A 13,712-nucleotide genomic window follows, 5' to 3' on the forward strand; every position below is an offset into this window, starting at 1 on the left:
TCCAGTTCATCCCGAAGGTGTTGGATGAAGTCAGGGCCCTCACTCATCCAACCGTGTCTATATGGACCTTGCTTAGTGCACTGGGGCACAGTAATGCTGGAATAGAAAAGGGCCTTCCTCAAACTCCACACATGAATTCAATAATAAAGAGGTGTACCTGAATACTTTTGTCTCTATAGTGTATCTAATAGTGTTGGAAAGTGTTTGAGTTTGATGTTGTCTGTTGTTCCTTAACACATTCAACCAAAACAGAATATTTTTGCTGATTTGTTGAATTCTTTGCTCCTTTTGGCTTCATCCAAATCATTTACTGTCTAGAATGAAGGACAGAATTAGAATAATCATTTTTTAGAAGATAGAGCCGAGGCAATAACAATGCTTTATCATTTAATCTGCTGATAATTTCCTTGTTTACTATTCTATATGTTTGGTCTGTTGTCTGAAAACTGTCACAAATGCTTATCACAGTTTCCCAAAGCCCATCATGATATCACAACATGCTTGACTGACCAGCAGCAAATTATCACCTTGAGAAGGTGGAACAGAGTAAACCACATAATTGTTTCACTGTATTGATGAGTGAAATGTTCTCCATGCTTGTATTGAAGCATTAGTGACATTATTTTGAAAATGACTAAAAAGACAAACTTAATGTCATTCAGTAAATGAAAAATATCCGGAAGTTGAACTGTCTATATATTAAAATGTCTATACCTGATCTGAGCATCCAAATTAAGTCCCAGAAGGAGTTTGAGGTGATGAATAGTGAGCATTTTGTGTTTTATACAGAGAAAATATGGGCCTTTTTATAGCAGACGTTTGGACTTTTCTAATGACTAATTACATCAACAGTTGTTTTATTCATTTGTCCATGTCAAACATGACAGTGTGGCAGTTAATTGGCTTACCTAAACAGATTAATGGATTTTTTTAAATATATAATTGCCAATATGGTTGATTTGCATTGCATTGTGTTTAAAATAAATGGCTCATATCAAATGCAATAAACATGTATGCACTGATTTAACACTTGCTTATTTGTTACATGCACTGAAAATTCAGATTTGGTGGCAGTGTTTTTCTTCTTGCCTTGACTTTAGAGGAGATAATACAGTATTCAGCTCTGCTTAGGCAAGCAAGACTAGGTGATTATGAAATTTCAGCCTCCAAGTGCCAGGATATGAAAATGTTAAGCAACTTCTACATTCAGTGCCAACACAGAGTTCCTCTTATCGTTGCATAATTTCATCATGTGTTGCTGGCATACATCCAGTGGCAACAGCCTGCCTATATTCTAGACCAGCACCCATTTCTCCCTTGGTTCATAATAATTACCAGAGACAAGTTCCACAAAGCCACTGATCTGTAGCACTGCATGGCTATTATTCTGCAGACAAAAGCCAGCCTTATGCTCCTATTTTCAGCCCCAGTGACATGTAGTGGGAGGGGAGGGAGTGTTAATGTTTTTGTGCCATAGCACTTCATAAACACATTCTACAATTAATGATGTGTTTTTTGTTCATATTTCAGCTCCCAAGAAGAAGAGAGACCAATATCTCCTTTCTATATGAGGTAGGCCTCCTCTGTTTGTTTTAGAAAGCTGGCAGAACTGGGTAACATGTTGTTTTGGACTGTAGGTGTGGGGGAAGTGGCTGTGCACTGCCTTAGTGTATTATCATCGGAAACAATGGAACCACTAGTTAGAGGGAAAGCAGGAAAGCTTGCACATGCAACAGTTTGCCCACCACTGTTTGGTTATTGTGGCAGAGGCAGCACATGTTTCAGATTGTGAACATGAGATACGTCTGGGTGAAGATACTTAGTTAGATACTTAGTTTGAGAATGATATTCAAGGATTCAATATGATGGTTGAGATCACTGAACAGTGCAGGAAGAATAATAACTGGAAGTGTTTTAATAATCAATTGATCGTTTCAGTGATTTTCAATTAAGAACAGTGATAAAATGCCAAATGTCTTCTTGCTCCATGCTCTCAGATGAGAGGATTTGTATCACTGAACTGAATACGTTCGGATTTTGCAATGTTGGTCGAACAAAACAAAAGATTGAGACGTCAAGACGTCACCTTACGCTCTGTGAAGGCGCGATGAGCATTTTTTTCAACACTTCTTGTCATTTTGTAGAGTAACCATTAATTAATTATTAAAAAAAAATAACAGATTAATTGATAATCACAGTCATCTTTAGTTGTAGCCATAATAATATCTGACTACATCTGTTCACTGTCACTGAATTTAGTATATCTTTTTGTTATTAGGGCTTAAGTGAAACATACAGTCGTATGGGTAAAAATTAACCGATGTATACAGTAAACCTCATGTTTTTGCACGTGCAAGTGATAATGTTTCATTGCACTCACCGCACCTTCTTGATAATCATCTGTTAGTCATCAGTGACCCTACCCTACCTTTCCTGGCGGGACCTCAGTGTATGTGAACCTAAAGCCTTCAGAACCAAGCAGTTTGTTCACTCAGTGGTAAAGGTTGGTTCTTAACGTAGCCATTCAATGTTCAGTGTTGTTTGCTGACTTGACCTTGGAGCTTATAGGGCTTAGTGGCGACAGTTTGTGTGATCAAGCAGTTATTATTGCCTTTCCCCAAAAGAGGAACGACAGAAGACAAAAGGACGAAAGCTTCACTGGATAATTGTCAGAGTAACTGGGATGATGCACACAAAAAAGAAGTAGTGCAATTTTAAATACATTTTATGGCCATATGCTTTATATAAAATTGGACATTCAAGCTTGAACATTAAAAGTTTCGTTAAGATCAATCAAAGGTAACAAGACCAAAGTACTTAAGTATAGGCTTCTAGCTTTTGCATATTGCTTTTTAGCAGCAGCATACCTGGACAGCACGAAAACACCTTTGTGTTAACTTTGACTGGGACATATTGTCTCTTGGTTATAATGTAATGAAACAAATCATTTTATCAGTGATGGAAGGTCAAAGGTCCCAACTAGTGCACTAATCCAAGTCCTAGACATGCAGCCATAGAATCAGCAAGAAATGTAGTGTAAATATGGACACAACAGTATATTTTTACATAGGAAACATTGGCACTGAGTTATTAACATGGAAAGTAGCAGAGATGAACATGCTGGATCGTTTGTCACCTGCAGACAGCTGGAAGAACACAGCGTGAAGTGGGTGTGAAAAGACATTATTCTCATGTGCTACAAGCATTCTTGAAGGAGCATACTGAGCATACTGGTCACCTTAACATACTGAAAATGACAATGTTAACTTCCTCATATTTAGCAGGTATTTACCATTTTGTCATCTTAGTTTAGCTTAACATGCTAGTGTGCTAGTTGCTGAATAGCTTGAAGCACAAGTACAGCTGAGGCTGAAATGACATAAGTTTTGCATGTAGTTGGTCATAAGCAACAAATCAAAATGTTGACCTGGTGACGGAGCTAGATGCTAGGAAATTCCCAAAAAATATTACAATTAATTCTCAAAGGGGCATAAATGTCTACCAAAATTCATGGCAATTCATCCTATAGTTATTACATGTTTTTACTCACAACCTAAAATGCCAACCTCATGTTGTTACTAGAGGAATAGTATATCCAAAGCCAGTGGAAGTTGGTTTTATCTTCTGGGTGCTCTGAATATGTGCACAAATTTCAGTAGTTAATGGGATATTTGAGATTGGACCAAAGGGGTTGCCTGCATTGCTATCTGTGATGGATTTTTCCTTCATACTTATATTGTAGTCTCCTCTCTGAGTTAACAGTCAGTTGCTTGTTATCTGTATGCTGTGGGTTAGGAGGTTTACAAGAGATAGGGAATAAACAGTCGCCGGTGAAGGAGACTGGATGTCCTTCCACAGATAGGCTCGGTGCAGCAGGATACAGTGTGAGGAACTTGAAATATGAAAGCTAGGCTCAGCATCCAATCTTGTTAGAACACAATGGTTATGCCCATAACTGGAGAAATCGCCTGACTTACACCTTTGTGAAGGAAGACAGGCATCATCAGAAGACATTGCACCTGTTGCCTTGTGTTGTTCTGATTCCCTTGTCTAGCCAAGTATTCTTCAGTAAATAACTTCTACAGTGAGACATTATCTGGTCTCCTCAAGTTCCTTCCTTGCTCTGAGAAAATTCCTCATCGCCATCCATAGAGCCACGCTACTAGCGTGGGTAAATTTTGAACTCTTGTGGGGATTTGCTGCATTTTCTGTTTTATGTGACTCTGTGTGTTTTGGACTGTTGGTTGGGAAAAATTAGCATTGTGATTAAGATGAAATGATAATGAAATCATATTAGTTGTAGTCTGTTTCACTCTGCCACCTGTGAATGACTAAGACTACAATCAGTTTACACTTTCTGTCTGTTTCTCTTCACTTCTCTTGCTCACATTCATCAGTGACTAACTCGATTGGCCTGCTTGTACTTCATCATACGATGTAGATCTCCTCTCTTTGCTGAAATTATATATGGAGATTCTCAGGATGCCACATTCGAGCTTACCCTCAGCCCGGTCAAAATGGATCATAGATCAACATAATTTTCTTCTGCGTGTGTTGACCAGAGACTCAAAAGGCTCTGGCTAATATCTGACTGTGGTGTAATACTGGATTACCTGAATGGACGCCCCTGGGTATACAGTGCAGATGATCTAACTGGTATAAATAAGCACCTGCTGTGAAAGCTTTGGAGTTGCTTCCTCCTTACTTTTTTATACCTTAAGGAACACTTGACTTTAAAACACCAAAATAGACACTAAACACAGAAACGTATTATTTCGGTCTTACTATTATTTACACAGCAATTTTTTTAATTAGCATGTCCTAGAATGGAGCAATTATACAAAGCAAGCTTTAAGCTCAAGTAAAACGAAAACTTGCACAACTGGCTTTTTAAATTAACAGTCAGTGAAACAAAAGTAGCACAAATGTGTATTAAACCACCAGACCTTTCATTTCATTACAGACATGACTCAAGAGTTCAGTAACTCTTATAGACAAAATCACACTGAAAACAAAAAAACAGAAACAACATTTTCTACAAATCCATTATATATCACTAAACTAGCAGGAGGCATTGGAGGATACTTGTTATATGTACAGTTTCATTGTATTTTCATGGACATTTTCAAGGATGAAAATATCTGTTTGTGATTTTGTGAGGGGCTTTGTGCCAGAATATTTATTGGCCGGGTGTAGCTGATTTCCTGAAGATTTCAGTGGTTCTCTGGAAACATCATGATGGCAGCAAGACTCTAGGAAGGAAGTGCCTGGTCAAGAAAAAATCCGGTACATAACCTCTGATAAAAACACAGATTTGTACTTTGTACAAAGCCAGGCTAGCCGTTCCCTCCTGTTGTAGCTTCATATTTAACATACAGACGTGAACACAGATCACACTCAACCATGACATTAAAACTATTAATAAATCAGATGGATTCCACCCAAGTAGATCTGATCGGGCATTTTTATCTCTGTGACAACCATCAGCCAAGCCTCGGACGATGCATCCTGATCTACAGTGGCCTCTGCACCACAAAGACAAAACCTCACTGCCTGAAGCATTGGTTATTGCTGGCATTAAATAAATGTTGGACCAAAAAGCCTGGCTCACAATCTGTGTTCCAGTTCACCCCAAAGGTGTTTGATGAGGTTGAGGTCAGGACTCTGTGTGGGTCAGTCAAGTTCTTCCACACCAAACTCATCCAGCCATGTCTTAATGGACTTGCTTCGTGCACTGGGGCACAGTCAAGCTGGAACAGAAAAGGGCCTTCCCCACACTGTTGTCACAAACTTGGAAGCATAGCATTGTCCAAAACGTCTTGGTATGCTGAAGCATTAAGATTTCACTTCACTGGAAGTAAGGGGCCAAGCACAACCCCTGATAATCAGCCCCATACCAATACTTATGTCTGTATAGTTTATATATGTGTACTTTGTGTTGTGTAAACCTTCAAGGTAGTACTCACTGTATTGGCCTCAATCCAAGTTCATATTTGCTCTGAACTGTACTGACTGAAGCAGACCTTGACCAAACAACTGTTATTCTTATACAGTCATGCTTTTTTAATCCCTCTATAGGGTTTGTCTTCTTGTTATGTTTTTTTTCATGTTGTTATTCAACAGTGACAAAAGAGAGGCGGGGAGAGACTTTAGAGGTCTTTATAGCTCGCATAAAGTTTTTATAATGGGGTGATGAAAATACCCTGCAATCACTGTGTTGCAAAATCACCAGCTTTCCTGATCAAACATTCGCCTGGGGTTAGTGGTATAATTTTATATTTTGGAATAACTGAGTCTGAGAAAGGACTGACTCACTCATATTCTTGTCGTGATATTTTTGTTACTGATGCAATGATCCATCCCGCTTGCCTTTTGGCCTCGTTTCAGAAGTTCATGACTCAGACCCTTACCAGGCAACAACCCTGTGTCTCATACCAGACTGGTTTGACACCATTGCATCATTAGTTAAAACTGAACTGGTGTAAACTGGTTTCTAGCCAGTGCTGTCACTACATCTTTTGACCTACTAAAATGCCACACTCATTTATATTGTGCCAACCAGAAGTCTGCTTGAGATGATCATAGCTAACCCTGGGTATTTCCAACTTACTGACAGTCACACTCAGCTGTTTCATTTCATTAACACCCTACATGTGGCACAAGAGGACACGTAGGAAACCTGATTTCACACTACAGAGCAACATAGATGGTAGATTTGTGCCTGAAAAGGGTATTTCAGGATGCCATCAGAGAACCACAGTCCAGGTGTGGTGGAAAATCTTCAAAAGTTGTTGACAGATCTGTTCACCTCTGTCATATCTTAGGCCTTAATGTATAAACTGCACTTGATGAACAGACCTGAAGGTTGAAGGTTCAGTCAACATTAGTAAGCCATTTAACTGTTTTCTCTAGCTTTAACCTCTTGCAAGCAGTGCCAAGACTATTATTAGGTATCTGGCTGATATTTTTCCTGCTGTGCCCAGAGATAATCGAGCGGTTTAGTTTCCTGCCTCTCGAGCACCTGTGAACTTTAGATTACATAACATTCAGTCCTCTTTCAGTGCTCTTTACTTTCCAGCTGTCTGAAAAAAATGAAAGTGAAATAAAAGTTAAGGGTCTGTCTGATAAAAAATATTGTTAGTCATGAGTTCAGAAGTAAAAATGACAGTAAAAAGTAAGAGATGCCTCATGATGTTTATGATTTGAACTTACTAAAAAATGATCATCACATGATATGGCGTGCCAACTTTTCTGTCTGACGCACTATCCTCCCCTCGTTGATCATGTCAATACAAGTTCCTGTCGTTTTACCCGGGCTGACCACAGTCACCTTCACACTATCGTTCCACTGTTATCTCTCCCTTTATCGGTGCACCGTACAGGGCCTCTGCCAAGCTGTGCTATTACTGTCAACATCACTGTTTATGGAAGATTTTTTTTCAGGTCACCCCTACATGTCGAAGTAGCTGTACTCCAGGAAAAGCAGACATGACCTCTGTCAACTGGTGAAAGCTGTAGGGTCATGCTGGGAAGTGAAGATCAGGATTGGTGCAAAAATCGTTTAAAAATGTCGCCAATCAGTTTTGTTTTGTATTGATTAGTGTGCTGAGATTCACTGCCCTGTATTTTATACTTTAGCTTTACTTTAGCTTAGAGTTTGGACAGAATCTTTCAGAAACATATTAAAGCCTTTTAGAAAGTCTGATGAATTACATCCTCTACAGCAAAATATATTGAAAAGGAGTCACTGTCAGTGGTGCTGGGGCTATTTGATTTAGTTTCTCTAAAGTCTTTAGTTGAAGTATGAGCACAGTTGCATCTTTAGTAACAAACCAAACTATTTAGATATGAGTTTAATATCTTCAGTTCAGTGTCTTTATATCTAGCCATAATTATATTGAATTAGATAGGGACACACCACCTACACACCCACAGTATGACCACCTATCATTTGTTTATTCCTGCAGATTACATGCCAGTGTAAGTTTTGACCAAATGAGAGGGGCAGAATAGCAAAAACAAAAGATACAAATGAAGCCATAGGTCAGTATAGAGAGTACTTACTGACCATACTCTCTACTGTAGGACTTACTGGTAGTCATAGAAGCAGGCCACTTTGCTTTCAGAGGATCTACTTATGCTCTGAACACAGCTGAAGTTAACACTCACTCATGCACGCTACATGCCTTGATCACCTAGGGCCAGAATCAGAGCCCGGGGGATTTTCAGCGTTGCTCAGTGACCTGTTGTGACCACCTGTTTCTGTAGCAGTAACTCACCTTCTTCTCCTCTTGTTTTTATTTCAGCAACCACCTCTCGCCCGTCCACTGCACACCAGATGTGGCAAAGTAAACGGCTTTTAGTTTTGAAATTGATTAATTAATTTAGAGATAATGTCTTAAATTCTACTTATTATGAATCTTCTATTGGATTATAGAGTTCCACATTTCTTATTCAATTTCTCTACTGTCTTTTTTGTTTTTATCTTTGCCGATAAGTTTTCTGGACAAGACAATACGTTCAGTAGTGGAGCAGCACCTGTTTGACGTAAACTCTTCAGGGGATCAAAGTTCAGAGGATTCTCAGTTGACCCCACGTCCACCATCTCCAAATGTGACACCAACTGCCCGACAGAGACGTCGACTGCAGAGAGAGCAACAGGGGGAGGGGCTGCGGCACAGAGAAAGAAACAGGTACGACGACTTTGACATGGTCATGATGTTGGTAGTTGATGGTACCAGCATGAAACTGGTGGCGTCACAAGACTGAGGTGAATTGCAAAAATTCTGTTCTCATCACTTCATTTTTGTTTGTAATTTTGTGCTTTAAGTGTAACTTTCTTAAAAATGAACAAATTTCCCGGCACCCTGAGAAAAACTCACCCAGTGAGCCCTTAGGTTTAACCTCCACATCCCATGGTAAATAAATACATAAAGACAATGCAAGATAAGAAAACATTATATGAAATAAGTATATACAGAACAAAGGAGTTGCCAAATTATTTTGATATTGCTCATTTGCTTGCTCAGTAGAAATTTGAGAACAAAAACAGGCTGGCTAATTTATGAATTCTTAGACAGGAGGTAAGTGACTCAACATTTACAGAAAACCTTCTCTTAGAAATTATCAGTTGAGTCTCTGAACATCTTGCATGGTACTAGTGGAGCACAACAAGGGTAAGAAGCTAATCCTTGTTGATAGAGATTTGGTAGAGTCTGAGAGATGAGTGACGCATGGATTAGAGGAGTGCGTTAAACCAAAGACAGTAGAAAAATCTCAATAAGAGCGTAGACAGTAAATAGAGTTTAAATAGAATTAGCACTAAAACTAAACAGCACATTAGCTGCTGGAGAAGGTATAAGTAAATGAAGTATTAGGATGACCTTGGCATTTAGTTTTCTGAAGCATTTCACCCAATGCCAAGCTGGTAAAGACAATCCAAAGTGTGCAACAAAGAGAGTGAGAGGGAAGGCAGATGTCTCATTTCCTCATCGCTTTCTGTATGAGAACAGAGCCACGTCCGTCAGAGCAGACACCAACAAGGAGAACATCCCTTCGAGTAGTGGAAGCAGTTCAGGCAGCGTGGGGGAGGACACGGGCAGGAGCGCGGACTCACCGGGAGGCCAGAGTGCTCACGCTGAGCGGACCCCCAAACCCAGGAAGTCGAAACGCTGCCCAACACTGCTGCAGCTCACTGACAACCAGGACACCCACACAGTGAGTCATCACGCCTTTTCTCCTCGTCTCTTTTTGCCTTTTTCATTTGTCATTTTGGCAGTGCATCTCTGACTCTCCTCTGATAGTTACTGTGTGTTATTTGACTGTGTCCTTTCTCTGTTGTGTAGTTAATCTTTTTGCTGACTGTGACACATCAATGTCAGGTATGTGTCAGTAGATAACCTTAAGAAAGCCAGTTTCTTCAGTTGTTTGGTTGCATTATCAAGGCTACTTTGTGAATTCTAAAATAGCTGTCATTTTTACATACCAGAAACTACAACAGTTTACAAGGCTGTGGTTGCAAACAGCTCTACCGCATATTTTCTCTTGTCATGTATCTGTGATGCTGACAGGTTGTTAAAGCATTCGGTTCGATCCCTTTTCATCCTTATTTCCGAATTACTGCTAAGAAGAATCACTAAGTACAGACAGCAGGAAGTTGGAAGATGACAGGAAGCAGTGTGTCTCCCTAATGGCTCCCTGTCATTCTCATTGCAGAGAGGCCTGTAATATGGGACATGCCAAACTAATTGTTAACCTCTTTTACCAGAAGCAGTGCAAATGTAAAGCCCACTTATGAGTTTGCAATTAGCTGCATAACAACATTTGTATCATGAACTGAAGTAGCTTCTGCTTGGCTCGGGTGACAGGTCGAGATTTTGCTCTACCATTTCTACAAAGAGATCTTATAGCTCACATTGTATTAGTTAACTTTAGTTAATATTACAAATCAATGAGCAGGATTGGTAATGAAAATGCTAGTTGCAGGCATAATCATTAGATTAATCAGTAATAATAAGAATCTGTACTTTTATTCCAAAAAAAAATATTGTACCTCTTTAGTATCACCTGCTGTAGCTCAGCATCCAGGATAAGTGTGCCAGTACGACTAGATAATAAAATATTTAGTCGGCAATCTCTCGTCTGCCAGCCAAGATGCGGAGAGCCGTACCCAACAGCAGTGCAGCACAGTGAGAGCTCTATACAAAGAGTGTGTGAAAGCAGTCAAAATTCATGAAGAAGACGTGGTGTGAACCATGTCGTAACAAGATCTAGTCTCCACAGACTCTTCTTAGACCACAGTTGCATGAAAGCAAGTTGGATTATTGTTGACACTTGGCTCGTAAATGATTTGTGCTAATGTAAAGTTCAGCTGCATGGCATGCCATCCCACCGCTGATTGATGGAAATAGATTTGTTCAGTTTACACCATCGCCCTAAAGGAATCGTATCCCCTTGACAACCCCTTACGTAACAGTGCAGATGATACACGATGCCTTGACACACATAAGGTATATATATGTGATAGCTGGCACAATTGTGATTGGCTGGACGAGTGTTGTGCTGACTGGTTGACAGCAGAAGTTTGTTAGTGAGGATCTGTGTCTCTGTTGGTGTGAACAGCCGCCTCTGAGAATGTGAGCTTGTTATGTCAAAAGCCAAGGAGGGTAATTAGAGGCACTGACAGCCTCTTGAGTGTTATCTCTGGTGCTGCTCATTGTGCAGCATCACAGCATGATACCACGTACGCAACTTTTTTTGTAGACCCTTTTGATACATTGTAGCCATCATATTTCTTTATTTTAAAAGTTATATACATTTAAAAATTGTACCAGTCCACAATTGTCTCCAGGCTGTATACCTCTGCCAGTGTGGTTCTGCTGTTGTTAGTGATCAGTCAGTCCACCACTTTGTCTGTACAACTATAGAATAGATATGTTTCATATAAATGTATAAATGTAAAATAAATCATGTGACCTTTACAAATCAGTATACCAGCTTATGAAGTACTTTGTCTTTTTGATGGCACAGTATTAACACTTATAGCTAAAAAAAACTCTAATTACATTTGCATGAAAAGCAATAAAGATGATAAACCATAAAGGTTTATAATAGGTTTATAATAACAATCATAGTTTTTCACTGAATATTCTAATATAACACAACTTGTCCCATTTTGATGGAAATGATGTAGATAATTAAAGTTTGACATGTCTACATCTTTTTCTAGCTCAAGGAATGTGTTGGTGAGAGATCTGGAACAGACTACATGGAGACATTTCAGAAAGTGTAAGCTCTTCAATTCTTAAAGTAATCCCTTCGAGGAAAGTTGTAGCTTCTGTTGCTCTAATGTTTGTTTTACATTGATAAGCTACTGGCTGTCACTAGCAGCTTTATATGTTGTGTCCCTGATGTTCATAACAGGCACTTTATCTGATAAAGACAGGCAGCAGAGATATAACCATGTGTATGCATGAACTGTTCAGGGTTTGTTCAGTCAGATAAACTCCAAGTCAGTGTTTCTTTTGTTATAGGCTTAGGGTGATCAGGCAAAGCTACTTTACTGAAGTGGTTTCTGTGTTGGATTTTTTAGAAATGACATTTCAAGAAAAGACGAACTTCCTTCTCCTCCACAGGTAGGTTCAAGTTCACAATTTCTTTCCAGTGAGTATTTCTCTGTTAAGTTGAGCTTTTTGTTTCAGCCCTCCTCCTTCTTCTTCTCATCTTCTTGCACAGTGCATGCACTCTGTCATGTGTGTGCCACTGGAGTAAAATAGAGTGTCATATTTTGGGTGATGGATGTAGAGGAAAGGGAAGTGCCAAGTATTGAATCCCGATACTATTTTGATACTTATTGAAACGTGTCAGCAGAGTTTCAAAAGTTCAAACGTCGAATGATCCCTCAGACTAGCGCTTTTGTGTACGGCTGTTTTTGTTCAGTGAACATGTAACGGTGTGAGAGGTTTGAGAGGTATCATTTTGATATGTGCACTGTGATGCAGGTATCACATCAGCACATTTATCGCACAATTTCAAACAGCACACAGGACCGGTGTGTTGACTGCTACACACAAGGCATTTAAGCAGCATGTAAAAAGACACAAGACCTTATAAAGTGACCATTGTGTTACTAACCTTCACAGTACTGTGTTACTGTCTTACTCATCAGTGTTTGGTAATAGTATCACAGCTGATTTGCTGAACAGAAACTCATCTGCAGTTCCACAGAAACATAATAGTTTACTATGGCAAAGGGAGATTTCACGGTTCTGGCTTAAAGGGATTTTCACACCGTTACTCTTACAGAAACACACAGTTGTTTTTCTTTCAGCTTTTCAGAACAGTGGAAATCCTGGGGCTTCTTTCAGATAACAGGTTTAAATAACTTTGGGTTGACTAACACTGAGATGGGAAACTCTGAGTTTTACCTTCCAGAACAACAAATCAGAATTAATTCAGTCAAGTCTGAGTATGTTCACTCCGAGGTAAGTGCAAGCGTTAGGAATGGTAAAAGGCCATTTATCAATGGTGCTCTGACAGGATGATTCACCATGGCAACGGGTAAATTAAGAGCAGCTAAAAATATGAGTGAATGCCAATGGGGACCCTGACTTTTACCTTAAGAACAGAAGTGGAGAAAGGAGTCAATAAGTGAACATAAATACATTTTATTCAGTCTGTTCATTCATCATTGACCAACTTGAATTTCCTTAATGTATGATAATGTTCTGGGATCCCACATTTATTCAGCTGTAACCCGACAAGGACAAAATGTGAGAGGCAGCAAGTGAAGTTAAAATATGGATGAGACAGATAAGATTGAGGTTCAAACCTGCTCTGTTTTGCAGTTTTACATGTCTGTTTTACATTTAAAAACAATTCTCAACAGTATTTATATTTCAGAGTTTGTAGATTGAAATGTAGCCAAGTTAAAGCTTTAGTCAAGTTTTAGAATTTTTAAGTCGTTTCAGACGTACCGCGATCATCCCCACTCAGAAATATTTACGTTGTCTCTGACAGGATAAGCTAGTTATGATAGGAATGTTCCACCACAGCATAGAGATGAACAGTAGATCATTGTCTTGAGTCAGTGTGAAGTAAACTTTTCAGTACAGGGTAACTGTTTGACAACCTGTCAGCTGCTTTAATGTCCACAAAGTCACTGTGTAGAAAGGACATTGCATAGATTAAATCCATGATGTCCACATTTTGCT

General features: G+C 39.3%; 1 protein-coding gene across 1 annotated transcript in view; it reads left to right on the top strand.

The window, feature by feature from the left end:
• Positions 1-13,712, top strand: part of fam13a (family with sequence similarity 13 member A) — a 56,090-nt gene that overhangs the window by 26,088 nt on the left and 16,290 nt on the right. The window contains 6 exon segments of the mRNA XM_046416182.1: positions 1,531-1,572; positions 8,307-8,348; positions 8,499-8,693; positions 9,513-9,717; positions 11,729-11,787; positions 12,092-12,134. Coding sequence (XP_046272138.1) covers positions 1,531-1,572; positions 8,307-8,348; positions 8,499-8,693; positions 9,513-9,717; positions 11,729-11,787; positions 12,092-12,134 — 586 coding nt within the window.

Source organism: Scatophagus argus, chromosome 2 (assembly GCF_020382885.2).
Source record: "Scatophagus argus isolate fScaArg1 chromosome 2, fScaArg1.pri, whole genome shotgun sequence".
NCBI lineage: Eukaryota > Metazoa > Chordata > Actinopteri > Scatophagidae > Scatophagus > Scatophagus argus.